The following is a 20,005-nucleotide window of genomic DNA, read 5'->3' as shown; positions in this document are numbered from 1 at the left end:
TTACACGTATGCTATTGTGTTCAGAAGCATAATCCATAGACTACGTTATTGATTTGCAAGTGCAAATGCGATATCTGAGTGTCTTTGGATATGTGACATGAGTTTAGATTAAAGAAGACGCAGTTCCAGAAAGTGCTTTTGTGCTCTTAACAGCAGAGTTATGTTAAAGGATTTTACTCGTTTCTCAGTATTTGTTCCAGGTGATTAAGTTATAAGGTGCCCCTGGTTTTTGTTGCTTACAGAATAAAACTGAAGATAGCAAAAACATGTAGGATCACAGCGACTGCACTACAGAGGGATTTCACAGAAGTGGCAGCAGTATATCTGATTAAATTTAATGTGGTTATATAATAGATAATAAAGGCTGGCAGCAGTAATTTAAATTTAAACATGAAGAAATGTTCTGTGTAGTCTCAGGAAAAAGATTTGGATTTCATCACAGGCATATAAATGTCAGTTTCTGCTTACTTCTGTCATCCAGAAGGGGAAGCTGATACTTATATACATTAAGAGAGAGGGGAAAAAATATACTTAAAACCATCTTATATTAATGTTGTTGAAAATAACGATGGTACATATTCAAAGAGAATATTCACTTTTTACTCTCTTATGTCAAAAAATCAAAACGATTAGGGTATATAAAGGCAATAAAACTATGATCAGGTTTGGTTTGTATCTAAGGGGAGATTTGAAAGGATAGAATTGTGTGGTTTTGAAAGAAGATGGCTAAGAATGAATATATTAGAGAGAAAATTTATGCATGGTCGTTTAGAAGTCAGTTATTCTTATTCTTTTTTTCTCTAAGGCAAAGAACAAGTATTTTTTTATTAAAAACACACATTTTATTATTTTACAAAGTAATAATCACTAAAATTTGTTGACGAATATTGAGGTAAACAATTTAGTAGCATTATTCAATAAATCTGATTTATTTCTTTAATGTAACAAATAAATAATGGCTGGGCTGAAATATAATAATAGCTAAGAGTGACCAAATATGCTGGAGTAAAATGATTACTGTCTTGGATCAGAAGTGGTAGCCTTTAACAATATTGTACGCTTGCATATAGGCATTATTGAGACTGACACAAAATTCCACATGATAATGATGATGAGCAAGCCAGAAGTATATACAGTGGCTGACTGAGGAGGATAGATTAAAAACACATTCAAAACAATTTTGGTTACTTATTCATTAGGGAATAGTAAGACAATCAGACCTGATTGTTTGGGGCTCCATGGAGAGAAGCAGATAAATTTTAAATTATTTAATATAGTAACATTTATTGAATTTGGTAATACAGCTTCACGACATTTTTCAGGTATTTATGATGTTTGGAACAGAAAAGAAATGTACCGAGGGTCAATGTTTGGAATATTGTTGCTTTACTTAATTCCCTTTTTATAGTAGTGATAGATAATGTACGTATTGCCAAATTTTGACATTGCAAGAATTTTGTATTAAATTGCTCTTTAACTCTTAGACCTAGTATAGTTATGAATCTCATTTTACAAGCATATACTGACTCTTATTTCTGTGGGAAATAAAAATATGAAGGCCATTTCTCCTAGGATATGTAAACCTTACTTTTTAAGATTCCCTTGTTGCGAAGGTCTACCCACTCTCTGAAGATAAGATTATATAACTTTAAAAATTGTTTTTAAAAGCTACCACCCAACTAAAAACCATCTGTTAGTCCCAGTTTCTAATGCACACAGTGGTATTTCCCACTGAGAAGAACTGTTGTTGCTGTTATTTTTTTCGTTAGACATTTATAATGTGACATCTAGTGCCAGGCATCCACTTGGTCAATATAGAATGATATACTTGCTGTAAGCTACTTCACAAAATGATTTCTAAATTCTATCTAAATATGAGCTGATGATTGAAGGGAAGCAGGGTGAAACGTACTGACTTCATACAAATTTTTGTCCCTTCTGTTAGGTAGTTTACCTAGCCAAGGGAAGTTCAGGCATTTTTATTGTATCCTTTACTAGCGTATGTTCTGTAGTTATTAAAACAGGTTATTTTTTGTGTCTATAGGTTATGCTGTGCTTCAGTACAGTGTTGTAAAGATTTCTGTGTTAGAGGGATCCTAACAGCATCCATGTGGAACTCTACATGGAATAATCTGCCCGCTGGCATGCTTCACAGCCAACTAAATTAGCCTGCAGCTCCCTGCTGCTGCGATTTCTGGTAGAAGTATTGCTAGACAATCCTCCAGCATGCTGCATCGACATACCCTGTGAGATAGTCAGCACTTATTTAAGACTATAAAATCCCAAAACATGACAACACTTAGTATGCTTTAAACTACATGGAGTAAAGTATAACTGTCCAAGCCACCAGTTCATCTAATCTGCATTAAAAAGTACCTGCTCCTTTTCCACTTGAACGATTTTCTGGAATATTTAACCAGTCTGTCCAATTATGTATGTGTGTGGCAAATTCCTTGACTATCAGATACTTGCAGGAAAATAGCTTACAGACAAATGAATCTCTCTGAATGCTGCTATGTGTTTAGCTTGCACTGGTGAATCCTAAATGTATCTAATCCTTTTTCTCCATTCTGTCACATTGTTTACTGCAATGACCCTGTATTACTATGTTTTGCAGGACGTATGCTGTATGTACGGGCATTTTCTTTTATAGCTGACTATATGCTTCCATTTATCCTTATATAGTAAAATCTCACAGAGTAGAAAAGAACAAATATAAAATAATTTGTGCGCACACTCCATAACTTGCAATACTTCAGGATTGTTCTTTCTTCAAGCTTTCATTTTCCTGACTAAGTAATCCTAGCATTTTCAAGTTTATTTTGTACGTAAATCTTGCCATGCTACCAACGTCTTCACTTGCCCTGCTGTGGACCCTTTCATCCTAGTTAAATCTCTTTTACATAAGGATCCCAGATATGGGTGTAGCATTTTTTCCATATAAAGTCATTATATTATAAGCTTTTCAGATCAAAGAGCTTGTTTGTCTTTATGGCTACAAAGCTGTATGTAAATTCAGGATGCTCTTGAAATGATTAGTAATGTTTTATCTACTCAAGAATCCTGTTGGACAGCTATGTTTTATTAAATTAACCACGGTAGATTATTGCATTTTTTTCAAAAAGGACCATGTTAGTTCAGAGACTGTCGTATGTTGTACTGCTGAGCACATATGTAATTTGAAGACTAACCTCCGTTTCATTATACTTAATGAATACCAAAGAAATCTACTAATCTCGACAGGATTAGCCAGGATCTGAGGACTCTATCAGAACTGATCTTGAGATCGTCTTCCCAATATGAAGTATATTTGCTGTAATTAAATATCTTTTCTCATGTGTTATTCATTGCTTTAGAGAACCGTCTTTTTCATGCCTATTTGTGCCTTTTCTTTTCTTTTTTTTTCTTTTTTTTTTTTAACATCCCTGAGCTGCCTGTGCCATTGTGGACACTGTTGCCAGGCTTGCATAGCAGAACACTAGTCTCTTCCATTTCTTCCATATCTCAGTGTCCATCACCCTATGAGTATGCAATAGAGTACAACATGGTGTCCATTTTTAAGCTATGGTCTCCAACTTCATTTGGGATCTTCTGAGAGAATTTCAGTCACTTCTGAAGAACAGAAGAAGATAGTACCACAAGATTTCCACCCAGGCAGTGGATTTTGTAATATTAACCTCACTTCTCTCTTTTGTCATGTTATTACAAAACCAAATCATCAGGAAGACTAATGACTTTTGCTGTTACTAGTCACCAGAGATGTTTCCCTCAAGCCCTGACCTTCTCTAGACGTCTACCAAAAATCTGTCATGGATTCCTGCCAAGCGTTTCCCTCTGGTTTCTCCTCTCCTCAGACTTTTCTCCAGTGTTCCAACAAGAATCAGGTTTTCAACTTCTCCCTCACAAAAGAACAAGTTCTTTTCATCATGAAAAGGTTCTCTTAAAATTCATTTTTTCCCTATTTGATCAGAGTATCACAAGTAGGTGCTGAAATTCCAAAGGTGGGATCCAGCAGCCTTAACGTTAATTACCTCTGTGGATGTGCAAGGTGCCTTTTGCGTGGGGCTGAGATGGGCTCAGTCATGCCTTCAGGAGCAGTGGCTAAGTCATCAGCTGCCCTGTAGTGTCTAAAATGACGCTGGATGCCTGTGTTTATGCAGCTGACTGGAGGGCTTATGGTGGGATTCAGCTGCCAAACACAGGCATGTAGTGCTGTTCTGGTCAGCATCTGAGATATCTACGTGGGGCTGGCAGATGTGACAAAGGACTTGGAAAGTCACGGTGTTCTGGAGTGGCGTTTAGAATCTAGGCAGAATGCCTGAAGATAGACAGTGGACCTCAGCACAGAGGCAACTTAATTAAGATCCAAATGTCCCTCCAGTAGATTGGTAGTGTTAACATTAAGGGTTGAGAAATGTTTGTGAAATTTTAGTAATCTATGTAGCTTATCATATTTAAGCAATAGAATATGTAACAATGTACAAGATCTGTAAGGAATATGAAGGACTTCTCTAACATTTAAGTATGGCTAGATTTTAATTTCTGAAAACATATTTTTGCTTTCTTGAAAAATTAGTTTTCATAGTTTGTAACAAGCCTGAGCTTGAACACATGGGAGATTTATTTTTCACAGTCATATAAAGATATTTACCCTAGGGAAAAGATAACTGAATAAGGAAAGAAGGAGAAAGAATCCTTTAAAATGTACTTTTTTCTATCCTGCAATCTTAAATAAGGAATAAATCAGTCTAGAACTTTTTGGCTTTTGAGTGACAGAGGCAGGTATTTCTGTAATATTTCTAGAACTCTATCACTGTTGTCAGCAGGTACCAAAGAGGGTTTGATTGTGTTTTTTTAAATACATTGCAACCTTAGAATAAATGAGTGTTCTACCTAGCCAACAGGATACATACAATAGAGGAAAAAAACCTGAAAATCTGAAACATCTTTTGTATATACCTAAAGTCAAAACTGATTTCATGTCTGCTCTATTAGTATAAGAATTAAGTCACTAAGCTTGGAGCTGACAGTAAAGCCTGATGATCACTGTCTGATAGGAAATGCACGAGAAGAGTGAGAACCATATGGGTATGCCTCTCAGTTGTTTTCTGCAGGGCAGGGAAGAGCATAGTTTTATCCGTATGGTATAAACAGAAGATGGAGCCTACTAATGCATCAGAGCTATGGGAACCCCTACAGGATCCATTAAGGGGTGGAGATAAGTGTAAATGTATGGTATCACTATATCGTGTTCTGTGATTCTTTTGAAGTTCGAGTAGGTGGTCTCTTAGCAGCAGCAGTCCCAGTTTTCCTTCTTCGCTTCCTCTTAATTAGAGATATACAAGTAATGCTAATGGTAAATATCCTGCCGTATTTCATAGGGGAAAAATGACCACCAATGATAAGCTAATATAAAAGAATGCTTTCTTTAAAAATTGTGTAGTAGCTGAAGTTAGAACATTGGGCAGCTTGTTTGCGCTACTTGCTTAATTTCATTTTTATTCTATCCTAATGGCAACAAGCACATTTATTTTATAATTGACAGATGAAAAGGATTAAGCATTTTTGTCTTTAAGTCTTGAAGTAGTTGACCACTCATGGCATAGAGTTTCTTTGCATTCTGTTGGTAGATTTTTTTCAGTCCCTGTGAATAAGCTCAACAAGTAGAAAATGAATAGCAGAAAAAATATATTCTACCAGATTCTTATACTTCTCCAAAATATAAGATGAGTAACTCAGAATTAAGGGGCAACTGCCTAATATTAACCCTGCATTAGAAATGTTTGCCCATGGAATTAATACAGTTCAACAGTGTGCTATAAATGCACCCCTTAGCTTTTCTGTAACTTCACTATGTATTGAAAGCCTTGGCTGAGTTCAGTGGAATAAGTTTTTAAATTGAGATTAGAAGCAGAAACCATGGTTACTTAACCAGGCACATATCTGTTTTTACACCAGTTTCTTTACTTTTCCAGAGGGATATGAGAGTTGAATGACTTACACCATTTTTGATCATCTATTTTCTTTTCTCTTGGCATCTGTCCTTCCTAAACTTGTAAGTTTCATTTTAGTGCCATAAGGGAAAACCTGAGAAGAGGCTCTTCAATTTTATTTGCTTCAGTAGTTATTTGAGATTGAGCAGTTTCTATTAATACTACTGCTATTATTTCTGTGGATATTGGTGCTCTGCCCAATATATCTAGAATATGAACTGTTCACAGCCTGCAAAAAAGCAGCTTCAGCACTGCCTGTCAATCTTAGACAAAAATAATATTAAAATGTAAAAATGTTTTATTCCTATGCTGGTCTTTTTTTTAATTATTAGTAGTTGATTCCGTATGGGTATTGGAATATTTACTACCTTGCTCTTGTCTCTGTCAAAAATGATGTTTCCTTTAAGGAATCTAAATACTTTTGACAGATCACTTATTTAGCCATAGGTACTTCATAAGAAATACAGTGTTACACAGGAGTTATAGATGAAGGCATGTTACTGACTGACTTGTTTATCTGTATTTTTCAGGACCTTTAAGACACTGTATGATGACTGGCTGAAGAAAGAATTTAAGTATTAGTTCTTCAGCTGCCTATGAGTATGTCTGGAAAACAACATAAACGTGTATTTGTATTGCAGTAGATCTGTACCTACTATGTTGAATCTACCACAGGCAAAAAGAGCAGTACAGATGAGCTAGCACAGAAGGAGCAACCACTGTCCTAAATCTGCTGGTAGTACTGGTTGTTGAGCTGACTGCAGTGAAATCACTGTTTTAATTATATAAGACAAGAAAAAGGAGCAGCTTGTAGTATGTGAGCTTCACATTTGTGGGTTTTCCTGCCAGCCATAGCAAAACCTTTGCCCTCCTAGTGAAGATGATTTTGAATTTTACTTCCACCTGCCATGTAAATCAGGCTGCATTGAGAGCTGTTGTCCAGTTGATAGTATTCTGCATCTCTTGCACGCACACACACACACTCTGTGTGATCCTTTTTTCCTAATACCTCAGAAGAGTCTGAACTCTTGCATGTTTTACTGAGATCAAAAGGTAGATTACTATTTGACTGATCTTTTCCAGTTAGGCCTTCAACTTCTATAGCACACTGACGTAGCTGTTAAGACATTTCAACTGATTGTCAGATACTCTACTGCATTGTTTTTATATTCTATTTAGTGCTTAGGTGACAGTATGGTAAACTGCTAGTGATCTGTTGCTGATGGATCTGTAGATGATTTATTACAAACATTCTTCAAGGCCTTTTTGATTATCCACTCTTAACCAGCATTCATCTTCAGATGACTAACTCAGTGCTGTATGTAGTTCATCTTTAGATAGGCTTTGTCTATTCAGGTATGATTTTCTCTTACGTTCTTCATTAAGCCAACAGCAACTTAATGGAATAATAACTGCATTTTCAGTAACACCCTTTTACTTAGAATATGCATGCTAAATAAAAAGCTGTGCACTGGAGGAGTAATAAAGTGGTGACTTCTGCCTACTCACTTACCACCTGATTTTCCCCCTACTTTAATTTCTGTTCCTTCTGCTCTATTTCATGACAAATAATGTATTTTCTATAAGTTTAATCATTCTGCCACCCACTTATCCACCCTCTCTTTCACAACTTTAAAAAAAGAAAAATACATGTTTTACAGCTGATTTGCTTTGCAGTTACATTGCACTGAGATTTTCAAATGTTATATGATAACATTCAGATAGCATAGGGATGTTAAATACAGAGATGCCTCTGTAGTTATTCTCCAAGCAGTATTTTCTTTCTGTGACATTTAAAGCCAAAATTGCTGGTCTTTACTTTGATTTTTTTTTTTCCTTTATGCAAACGTAAACATGCTTAAGCTTTTAATTCTATTTAATATTTCTAAAAATATTAACACTTGATTTTGCTTTTCTGCAGGCTCCTATACCCTTCATTATCAGTGTCTTCTTTTTCAACTGGTACATGAGTTTTTCACAGTGAGTCACATTTTGGAATGAGTCATGTGCATATTGATTCAGGGAGACACATAAGCCTGTCATTAACATGAGAAATCCCATTAAGTTAATTGGAACTATTCATGTGCTTAAACTTCAAGGCTCACAAAAAAAGTTACCCAGTTCCTGCATTTTTGCACAGCCTACATTTGTGTATACCCTTCCTACATACCAACTTAGGTCAAATCTACTATGCTTGTGGGATGGAAAAGCATCCCTAGAAAAGGATTTCTGTAGCGTAAAGTGTCCTTGCTGTCTATATGGCTTGCTGGTTTGAATTCTGTCTTGGGGCTTTATGCTTCAATGTGCTAAGTTCTTTTTCCTTGGTCAAGCAAAGCACTTTGATACTAAGCATTTGAAATTAATATTAAGTGTGCAAGTAGTCTGATTTATGAGTATTAGGGACATGCTCAAATTTAGACAAGTGCTTAAAACACAGGTTCACTTTATTTTACCTAATGTTAAGAGGGAGAAATTAATTTGGAAGACAATTCAGTCCTGTCCCAAACGCAGATAATAGGATGGAGTAAGTTGTAAGTTGTGGAAGTGCCTGTATTTCCATGCATTAAAGACAACTAGCTTAATCCATAGATTAAACAATCCCAAAATTAGTTTAATCGATAGATTTAAAAAAATAGCCCATATTAAATGCTTACCTTTCAAACAGTTCAAACTAGTTTAAAAGAATGATGTTTTAAGTGCTTTTTTTGAATCAGGACACTGCATATTGCAGCTTTAAGCAGCTAATACTTCATCCTGTTTATTTCACACTGAAAAACAAATGCAGTGTATGCTTCCCAAGATACTTAAAAATGAAAATTCTATAGGCTCCATCTATTACATCTTTCTTAAAAAATACCTTCTAATTATGGTTAAATTATAATTACTAAAAGCACTTAGTGTTCCATTCTCTGCAATTTTTTGATTTATTGAATTCTTGAGTTTTCTGTCATTTGGAAATCTTCACCAATATGGCAAAATTAAACAGGAATTAGAGGAAAGTGAAGATTCTTACTGAAATACATTGAAGTGTCTTTTGCTTTGCATTTAAGATATACACACAAAATATCAGATCACTAAACATGAGCGTCCTAGTAGTGGTTTTTATATAGAGATGAAATACTCTTCGTATGGAGATTACCACACTCAGTTCAAAAGCTTTTATGTTTAGTGAAAAATCAATTAGCCAAGATCAACCTTTTTATTAATAACTGACAGTCTGTTGCTGGGCCACTTTTTTCTTTTATGGTTATTTTTTTAACAAAAGAAAAGCTATCTTAAGTCTTCAAAAATATTAATCGCTTTATCAATGGAAGAAAAGGTATATTTTTTAATTTATACCTGGTATTTTCTGATTAATAGCTTCCTAGGTTTTTAAATCCTAAAACTTTTGTCATATCATGTATGTATGCATCCCTTTATGAGAGTAGTGCAAAGATTCAGAGTTGTCTTAATCGTCATTATTTATGTTGCATGCAAGGATGAATGAAAAAAAATTGAAATGCTTTGAGTACTCATTCAGAGGTACTCATTCATTTTATAATCCCATTTGACTTCTAATTTTGACCTTATTCAGTGTGCATTGTACTTGCCAACTAGTTCCAGGGTGTATTTCCTGCGTACTGTCAGATCCTGCTCTGAAGACAGAATGATTAATTTCTGGGGTGCGCATCATGATAGGTGTCAATAGCACTTGCCCACTGCGGGGCAGTAACTACACATTCATGTACTTTTCATCATTTGTATGAATTAATCTGTTTGCCTAAAGTTAATACGTGTTACTGTTACATGTAGTAAGTTACTGTGACTCTGCTGACTTCAAGTTACAGGAATTTCTTCCCAGGTTCAGCCATTACTGTTCTTGAGTTCAAAGTTTGTGACTGCTTCAGACAAGTCGTTCGGGCTTTTTTGCAGAGCCCCAGTGAGAAAATGCTATCACGTGCAGCTTGGCTGATGTGCAGTGGTGTAGAGATCAGGATTCTTCCTGTCTGGGACTGGTAGGGCTTGGATTTTCACAGCGCTTAGTCTCATGTACCACTGAAAAAAGGCACAGAATATCTCATGCTGATTCCTGATGTAGCCCAGCACTTTTGCAAACTTGCCTTCACAATTTCAATATAGCCAGGAAATATGGAACACAAACTTAGTGACCTTCTCAGAGGAAGTTCAAATCATGTTCACAGCATCCCACAGGGATTATGGCAGAGGCAGATACAGAGTGCACTTCTCCGGCATTCAGCTGCATTACATGCAAGACCAACCTTGTTCTCCTGGTATTCCCTTTCTGAGTACGGGAAGTGCAGTCAAACTCTAACCAGACTCATAGTGAATGAAATGATGAAAGAAATGTAAACTGGGAACATATTTTTGAAAGAATAGCTGCAGATGTGCAATGTAAGGTGAAGGACAAGATAATGAGGGTAGGAAATGGAAAAACACCAAGGAGGGAGAAGGCCATCTTGGGAGATGCGGGAAAGGTGTGCTCAGGCCACCAAAATGTTTTGTCTGTAAGACATACCTTCTGTCCTGTAAATGAGGCTCCTCCTTGTCAGGATCCTTTCTGAATCCCAGAAGGGTACATTTGGGATGGAGGGATCCTGCTGTGGGAAAATAGTAACTGATGGTTTTACATTTCAAGCCCAAATGCTGCTTTTTTTCTCTTCTGCATCCATCAGGCATTTTCCCCTGGGAGCAGCCTGGGCAGCAGCAGGGGGAGCACTGAGAGCACAGGAACACTATCCCAGCTCCGCTGTCACTGGCTTGGCTGCCACAGCTGCTGGGGAAAGCAGCAGCAAACAACCTGCTCAGCCTAATTTATACAGGATATTCAGGAACAGTTTCCATCTTTATTAGTTCTTAGTATAACATAAAATTAGAGTTATTAGCATATAGAACTATATTTTTTTCGCTTCTATTTCACAACATAATTACATATCCTTTTGGCCAGGCAAAGGAGAGGCAGAAGTGTGACTCTAATCCAGTGGTTCGGATCATATGAAATATTTGCATGGTTCTATGTCTGACAAACTATTTCTTCAGAAGAAACCTCCTGCTGACTTCATTGTTCCAGACTGAGCAGTAGCATTTAGCTTATCAAATGTCTGGTTGCTTTCTACATTCCATAATAAGGATATTGCCTTCTGGATTTCATGTTTGCTGCTCCATTTCAAAAAGCTTATTTTCTTAATACGTGGTATACTGCAAGATAAATGAATAGTTAACATCGGTGTCCAGAACTATGATGCAATAGGAAATGGTAAAGGTCCTATTATTTTGTACCTTTTACAGTTTTGGTGCTATCTTGCTCTAGTGGATACTGTCTGAAAGGGTGTTTGCAATACTTCTGCAAACGGATTATAGTTATACAAAAATAGGTACAAGAAGTAAAGAAAGATTTTTATGTTTGGGTTTAGATTTCACTGGACTACTACAGGAAAGTCTCCTTTGTATCCTGAAATGAGGGAATTAAATCACATTTTGCTAACAATGGCTGCTTACAAATGTCAAGGCAGAAAGCAGAGCAGTTTTCATTAAAAACTGAGAGAAAGAGGGAATAAAAGGAAATAAGAGGTTTTATATGACTTACTGTATTCATAGAGAGAACTTGACTAGATAATGAGGTCATATGGTAGTCAGGAAATCGTTAACGTCTGTACAAAGGAAAGCCCAAACTTTATGTATGTTTTATACATGGCTTAAAGCTTCTTGAGCTGTGAACTTGGTAGCTTTAAGAAATAGTTAAGAGTAAAGGTGATCTCTTTTTCTTTTCCTGTTGACTTTTAGGAGTGGAACAGACTTTCTCTGATTTTTTTTTTTTTTTTTTTTTTTTTTTTTTTTTGGTCTAGGCTCATCGTTCTGTCTGTTGCTAAATATTGGCTTGTTCTCTTAGATCACGAGAGAGATGTCAAGTTACTGTGATAGCCAGTCTGACATATGTACATATACTGGGAGAACAAATAGCTTATTTACAGAATAAAGTATCCTTCAGTCTAACATATCATACTGGGCACATTTTGCCTTTTGTGTAGATGGAGAAATGAAGAGGAAGACTTCCATACCTAAATTTTCAAAGGCATAATCTAAATGCTCATCAGATATGAAAAATAGAAGAGATGTGTCATGCCCAGTAGAGTCCAAGGAAAACTTACCATTAATTGTAGTGGTCCAATGTCCTTATCCTAGATCTTACCACTCCCTTACTGCTGTATTATTATTATCTCTTTTTTATGTACGGAGAAATTATATTGTTAGTCTCTTACTGCTATAAACAATTTTTAATACTTAATTCAGTGTTCCAGTAAAAACCAGAAATTTTATTAAATCTTTTATTCTGTATCAATGTCTTGTGGCTTCCCTACTAACTTTTCATTTTTATGTGTTGTATCTAATATCTTTAAAGGTTTTCTGTCTGTTTTGTTTGAGGATAGATGATGATGCTTATGCTTCTTCAAGCTTAGGCAGAGCTGGCCTTTTGGAAGCTTAATATTACAGTTTATGTCGACTTCACCATTTCATAATGTCAAATTCAATTAATTAAGCAACTGTGAGCTAGGTGCCATTTTCTAACTACATTTACTTTTTCTTTTTGGAGTCAAAACAGTCATGAATAAAAGGTTCTCAGTTGTGTCTGTTTTTCTTTAGGTGACAGAAATCTCTTCCTCTCTCTTTATTTTTTTTTTTTTTTTTTCCTGAGAATGGGGCATAAATAACTTTGGTTTCACTAAAACTCTTCCCACAGGGCTATTTCAAGGCTTCCCAGCAGCACACACAGAATTAGATTTTCGTGTCCAAAGGATCTCTGAGGAGGAAAAATTAAATTATCCAACAGAACAGAAAAATGAGGGAGTTCTGGGAAAGGAACAAAGTCTGGGAGAGAAGAGCAGGAAAGTGGGTGGTCAGGAGTTTTATGGGAGTGTGTGACAGTCTGAGGTCTGTGGATTGATTGCAGATCTTTCTGTATCTCACCTGTCTCCACCAAGTTCATCCCTCTCCCCAGGGTATGCAAACCCAGTCTACCCCATTTGGGGCACTTCTGACTCCCCTTTCTCTCATGCAACTATTAACTCCTTCGCCTCTCTTTACTGCAGCTCTATCCCTGCAGCAACTCCCACTTACCCCTTTACACCTGTTGTCTGGGAAGAACTGGGCTTCAGGCAGCAGGGATGGGAGAGAAAGGTGATAGCGATAACTGTTTCTTGACTGTTCGCATACGTTTCTCCTAATGCTTCCATTTTAGTGCTTTATCAGTAGCAGAAATCTGGGCAAGAAGACAGAAGTCAGTCACTAAGTATAAAAAGAGCCAACCTTACTCTGCAGTAGTCTTTAAATTAGCATGTATCACGTAATTCACACCTGGATTGTCTAGTTGCGTCAGAGTACTAGTCAATTTATTCCAACAGTGTGTCTAATGCACTCTGACATCAACTGGTCCTTTTTTGAATGATTAGGAGATCTGCCTATATAATATCCCCCACTTCTTCTCATTCATATTGACAACATTAATTAAAATTTGTGTGATCCACCCTCTATCTTAGGCTATTTATATAAAATAAAACTAATGGAAATACTACAACTCTCTTTCATTCTGCTTGCGTATTTTTCTATTGTTCAATAGTCTTTTTGCTATGATGTATTGAATTTCATTATTTATCTTCCTTTAGTTGTGTTAAAAAATTTTCTCTGATATTATGTGTGTGTATTTTTTTTTTTATCTTTAGAGAGTGAGTTGACTATACTTTTTTGGGTGACTTTTGTCTTCATTCACTTACTTTGGCTTGTAAGGTCACAGCTAATGTGTGTTAACCTGCTTTCCTGTACCTAGCACTGCTGCAGTTCTTTGCTTTTTGCTCCAGGGGGCAAGAAGCACTTTATTCTTCGGTGCAACAATTCTGAGATTTAAAATATAAATGTGGGGCAACCACCATGGAAGACGACATCATAAATAGAAGGGAAAGACCTGTAGTCTGCTTCCTTTGTCTATGCAAATGCATAGCAATAATAGTCCTTCACGACCCACACTCTGCAGAGTTAACTCAATCCTTTTAATAATCTCTGTAGGAATATTGGTTGCTATGGCAACACATTCCGTGGTACCACTTGACTGTCAAAATAACCTCATGAAATATCATGCTAAGAATGTTTTAGAAATTGACTTTAAAAGTAAAAAGTAAATAAATCCATATAACTTCAGAAGATAGGGATAGATTCATGAAGTCTGCAATAAGGGAACAACCATTTTCTAACTGAGGGGAATCTGACTAGTAGCGATGGGCATATCGTGTTTCTCATCTTTGGTGAGTGAGCTGAAATAGAATTTAGAAATATTTTTTTGTACTTAAATTAATGGTATACCAACCACATCTTCACATCTGTGTATCAGAAGTTAGCACAAGAGTCAAAGGTTAAATGTTCCTCAGATGTTACAGAAGTTGAGTTAGTTCCTGTCTGTGCAGTGCCTTTGCTTCTCTTACGGTTTCCATCAGCTTGTGTTCATCTTCAGAACTGCTGCTGTTTCTTCACTTCTTTTGCCCCCCTAATTTTCCTTCACCTCTGCATTCCCTTTCTTACAGCAGACTCCACACATTTCTTTATTCTATTGACTGAAATAATCTGCTGTTAAGTGGTTTGGTTTTTTTCATTATTTTTATATGGGCCTCATAGCAGTGCTTTAGAGCTAATGTTACCACCAGGTTAATAGATGTGGTCAGCCATTTCTCAAACAGCATTACCTTGGTCAGGCAAAAGTCCAGCCATTTCTGAAAGATTGTTTAAGATAAACAAGCTTTCCTAAAGACAGCATTTAGTATCTGAATATCCGGTAGGCTGCACAAACAAATGTCAAGCAGGCTAGAAAAGCTATTACGTATTCCAATTTAAATAAAAAGAATTAAGATGTGAGTAAAATGTATCAGGGTTTTGTTGTCATAATGTTTTTTAACATGAAATTTTGAAAATCATTCATTACAGGCTTAACTTCCCTCTTCCTTCTTCTGAAATCAATAAAAGTTACCGCTGCAGTTCATTCAGTTGGGATGGACTATCCTGTGTAGCAAAATAACATCAATAAATTGGGACTGTCTACTCTTCCTGTTTCTGGCTGCCACAAAAAAATAGGATTGTGGTTTAAGCAAAAATCAGCATTTTTCCCTTATCACTGAGACCACTACAGAAGCCTTAATGCTCACAACTGAATGACTTTTTCCCATACCTTTCTTCCCTTCTGGTGGATGAAACAAAATAAGACAGGTCATTTTTAATAAATTGGTTTTGCCTACAAGGTGAGCTAGCACATTTATTGTTGGTAATAAAAAATAAAAATCGAAATCTCATATTGATTGAATTTATCTTTTTTCTGCAAAAACCTTGGAACTGATCAGGCAAATATAATACAGCTGTACTTTTCTTTTCTGAACACAACAGATGACCATTGAAGCAAGATCCCCTTAGCTTATATTATTTCCTTTTTAGGGATAGTATTTTTTTATATATATATAAATGTTAGTTTGGGTTTTTTTTTGGGTTATCTTAATGATATTAAAGCAAATTTTAAAGTAAAATGAAGTAGAAATTGCCAATTACTTGATAATGAAGAAAATAAATACATATTTTTAATGTAGGATATTGTGTTAAATCATATTTAAAGTATAATGGCAGATAGGTCAATGTGCACCTTCCTTAGAAAGTGTGATTTTCATACAGGAGATTGACAATTGAGTAGTTACATTTTATTTAAAATAGCAGTTTATCTTTTGGAATTTATAAATGGGAATCTTTTAAGTTTTATTTTTCCTCAAGTAAAATGTTTTTTTTTTTACAATATATCACTGTGTTTAATTTGAAAGTACTGTTTCTTTATGTACAGAGGCCTTCTTCAACATGCCTATCACCGAGAGAGGAAGAAGATGATGATGCAGGTGAAAATACTTGTGGTCCTTCAGGTTTATGGGAGGCATTGACACCTTGTAATGGATGCAGGAACCTGGGATTTCCCATGCTTGCACAGGTATGTGTTTACCTTTTCATCATAAAACATTAACTATAGAAGAGTTTCTCTGTCTTACCTCTTACAGTAATTTCTAGTTTTGCCTTATTCCCTTCATAATTGTTACCTTCAGTCTTCATTTGAACCTCAAAGTCCGGTTTTAAAATTAAATGTCAAGGTTCGGTCATCCTGCTGTAATGCTCATCCAGATGAGTTTAATATTGAGACTGTTTGATATTTATTACCCCTATTTTAGAAAGTTTTTATGTTGCGTAGCTTTCTCTTCATATTCAGTCTGGAAAGAAATTTTGAAGTCATATAGTTTCCTTTGCGATAAGTACTCTATTTTTGACCAGAGTCTAATTAATGTAATGACATTTCAGCTACTTTCTTTATAGAATTAATTGAGGACATCATGCATAACTCAACTCATGTAAGAATATAGCCTAAGACTTCTCTTTGAAGATTATGTAAGTTTAAAAAAAAAAAAGTCCCCAAACATTTTCAAATGCTCATGATAATACAGAGGAGAATAAATAAAAATGGAAATATACTTGGGTCTAAGTCCCAGCAATTCTCAGAGCAGACCAGTCCGCAGTATCCACCAAGGCATGCCAACAGCTGTGTCCTGAACAAGTGGTATTGTATTGCTACAGAACAGGATGATGCTTATTGCTGCTTCTGGGTCTCCAGTTTCCCCCGACTATAGTTTAGCACTCTCATTTCTGTAACATTTTTCCTGTACTTTTCTTGTAGCATTGAATGTAGGCCTGCCAAATTTCTGTTTAGAAATGTCTGTCTTTTCAGTTGCATCCTTACTTGGCACTGCATTTAAATAGCTTTGTCAGATTCTTGTGTACCAGATTGGAATTACGTATCCTGTCTCACCACACTTTATACACTGTTGCTTTCATGCCGTGACTGTACGTTTTATTCCATTTAGTCTCATGGGACTTGCACCTGTTTGAAGTCAATGCTAAAGCTTCCACTGCAGTCAATGGAAACAGGATACGGCAACTAATGTGCTTGAATAACAATGAGCACGGCTCTATCTTTTTATAAGGAGCTTTTATATTCCTTCCCCTTTCAGTAGCTGTTTTCTCCTTCGTACTATCTATCATTTTAGACACTTGGCAAGGTGCAGAGCTGTCGGAATTATCCTGATTTCCAATAGGAGTTCCGTAGTTACTAATTACACATTTTTAAGAATTTTTTTTCAAAAAATATTTCTTCGATGGAACTTTTCTGATCTAAATATGCAACACCTATGGGTTAATTATTATTAAACTTCCCTATGATGAACATATATGCCATCATAGAGAGATTTTCTAATTTTAAAAAACATTTCTGTTTTCTTTGTTTCTTTTTAATATAAGGTACGTGTAAAGTGTGTTATCAAATTGAGGAATGCATTTGAAAAATAGAATAGTTAGCTTTGTTGGTTGATATCTCTTACCTTTTTATAAAGAGAGATCCATTCCAAGAATGATGTAAGTTTTAAGATAGTGACTTCTGAATTAGTTTTATTCATTGTACTTATATTTTAATCTCGACCTTATAATACCTCATCTTTCTTGCTCTGAGAACTAATAAATTTTTTTTTAATTATGGGTACAAAAAAGAGTATATTTATTTTATGTTCATTCATGCAATGAATCATCTAGATTGTTGGTCTCCATAAAAACTGAAGACAGAGGTAGTTTTGGTTTATTGTTGGTTTTTTTTTTATGGAAGAAAGGAAAGGAGTTAAGTAGTGAAAAATCTCCATATTACAAACCAGTGAATTCAGTGTATAAAGCGTGGCCATCACTGCGTGCAATCTTTCAAGCTGTTAGCTAATCTCTTGGATCTTTCACATTTACTTCAGAATGCAACAGAGAACATCTTGTACTAGGGGACTGAGAACATAAATTATTTATTTCAATTTTTAGAGTAAGACCAATATCTTGAATTGGTCTAAAAAATTATGATAGATATAACGTACAACAGCATGTTTTAGGTAAAACTACAAAAATGTGTTGCTGATACTCATGTCAGTCCACTAACATATCAGAAAATTCAGACTTTATCATGAAGAAGCAATGAGATAAGGGTATTTGACGTGTGTTAAAATCCGTACTCTAATGAAGATCCCAAAATAGGGAAAAGGGTCTATCAATTACTCTTGAACACAAATGACAAGTTCATTTTTACAGTTCATATCTAGTTAAATATAGATTTTACAGTTATATAAATATACTGTGTTTACACATCAAAGGAGAACAAACATAAAGACTGATTCTTGGTTTATATACACAGTCAGAGGTACAAAGGTAAAATGAAAGTGAATTTTAGGTGAGATTATGACAAAGTCCATCTGTGACCTAATGGGCTAACAGTTTTCAGCATGACAAAGAAAAGAGCAGTTATCTCTTTGACAAACGTGATTTCTTTATTGCAGTTATGGAAAAAGGCTTGGGTGGAGATACTTCTGACATGCTGTGTGGCATTTCTGTCTGTACTGTGCTGGGAAGTGTCATTTGAGAAAGGGCTGTTACAGAAAGTTCTGGGTAAATTGTTCTGCAGATATCATTTAAAACCTAACATAGCAATAATATAGGTATTCTCAGAATAAGTAACTCTCTTTTACAGTCTCACAGTTAAAGTCTTCACAATTGGTGAAGTCCTAGAAGAGCTTGATGGAAAATCTTTTTGTGTCATGTAGAAATTTCAGGATTTTAGAAAGTGCCCAATTCTACATCAGAATGGAGCTAACAAGCAGCTTCATCCATTCCCAAAATAAAAAAAAAAGCCAGAGAGCAAGGATACACACCTGGATTTTGGAAGACTGAAATTTAAATACCTCTTCTTATTTTCGCAGAGAGTGAATTCCATTTGTAGGTTATGGTTTATGGTTAATGTGGAGCTATTGCTTTTTTTCTGAAATCAATCTTTCTTTTTGGACAGCAATTCAACCCTTTGTAAAACTGATACACATTTTTGTGAAAAATGTTGACTTCCACAAATGAGTATTTTATATCTGAAAAAACCTTTCTTAGGAAATTCCAGATTCTATATTTTTTTTGGTTCCCAGTCAGTACAAAAGAAAAGCCTTTTTTCCACCTGTATAACTGAATAACTATCTTCTATATATTCCAGAATTTTTAGTAATCTTAAATATCAGCACAATGCTTCTACAGCAGTCTCAAATTCTGGCATTGCAAGCTCCATTAGAAACAGTTTAGTCTGCAATGACATGTCTGTTAAACTGAGACAAAGCTTTTATAAATGGTATGATAGTACTAGACCCTCTTCCATGGATCTTGTTCTTGGAAAATCTTCCTACAGGAACTACCTTTAATGGTTGCATTTCTGGCTATCATAAAAACATGATACTAATGAACTTCTTCCTGTACGAAAGCTGGAATAAAAGAATATGATATTTCGTATATAGTTTTCTCTCAGAGTAGCCGCAAAAATAGGAATTATTTGACAAAGTGTAAGATATAACTGGTGGCATCTCGCTATGCTGTAGGTAAGTACTGGAAAGAAAACTGAGATATGATCCTTAAAAAATATTTTTGAGCAATGCCTGCTAAGGTAAAAAAAAGCTGGAGGCATTGTAGTGTCATTATTATTATTATTGACCATCTTAAATGAGGAAATCGTCAAGAGACTGATAATTCAGCTAAATGTAGAATGGGAAGGTTTAGAGGTAGAAATAGCATAATCAGCTTCACATGTATATGGGTAGTTACAGCTATGAGGATTCCCAAAGAAGTGCAGGCTGCCAGGACAGATTTCTTCAGGTAATTGGGTTGACACTACAGCTTTGTTTATGCTCTTCTTGAAGGAACCACAGCACAGATAATGATAGCAGTGAAGATATAGGAACAGGGGTTTCAGCACTGGGGCTGACCTTGACTACAAGCAAGGTAGCCACAGGCAGATTGTAAGACTGTACCACCGCATTGTCTGCAGTTTGCAAATTGTAATGATAGCTACAATATAGCTGTAGATACACGGCTACAGCCTCGCTAGCAGACAGACATTC

At 35.7% G+C, this 20,005-nt stretch overlaps 1 protein-coding gene across 4 annotated transcripts in view; it reads left to right on the top strand.

Moving 5' to 3' along the window:
• ANKS1B (ankyrin repeat and sterile alpha motif domain containing 1B) overlaps window positions 1-20,005 on the top strand; it is a 448,856-nt gene that overhangs the window by 96,467 nt on the left and 332,384 nt on the right. For all 4 annotated transcript variants that reach the window (XM_074575799.1, XM_074575789.1, XM_074575760.1 and 1 more), the window contains exon 9: window positions 15,853-15,993. In XM_074575799.1, coding sequence (XP_074431900.1) covers window positions 15,853-15,993 — 141 coding nt within the window. The remainder of the gene's footprint in view (window positions 1-15,852; window positions 15,994-20,005) is intronic.

The sequence above is a fragment of the Larus michahellis genome, chromosome 1 (genome assembly GCF_964199755.1).
Source record: "Larus michahellis chromosome 1, bLarMic1.1, whole genome shotgun sequence".
NCBI classification, from domain to species: Eukaryota; Metazoa; Chordata; class Aves; order Charadriiformes; family Laridae; genus Larus; species Larus michahellis.
This window is presented reverse-complemented; position numbering and strand designations above follow the sequence as displayed.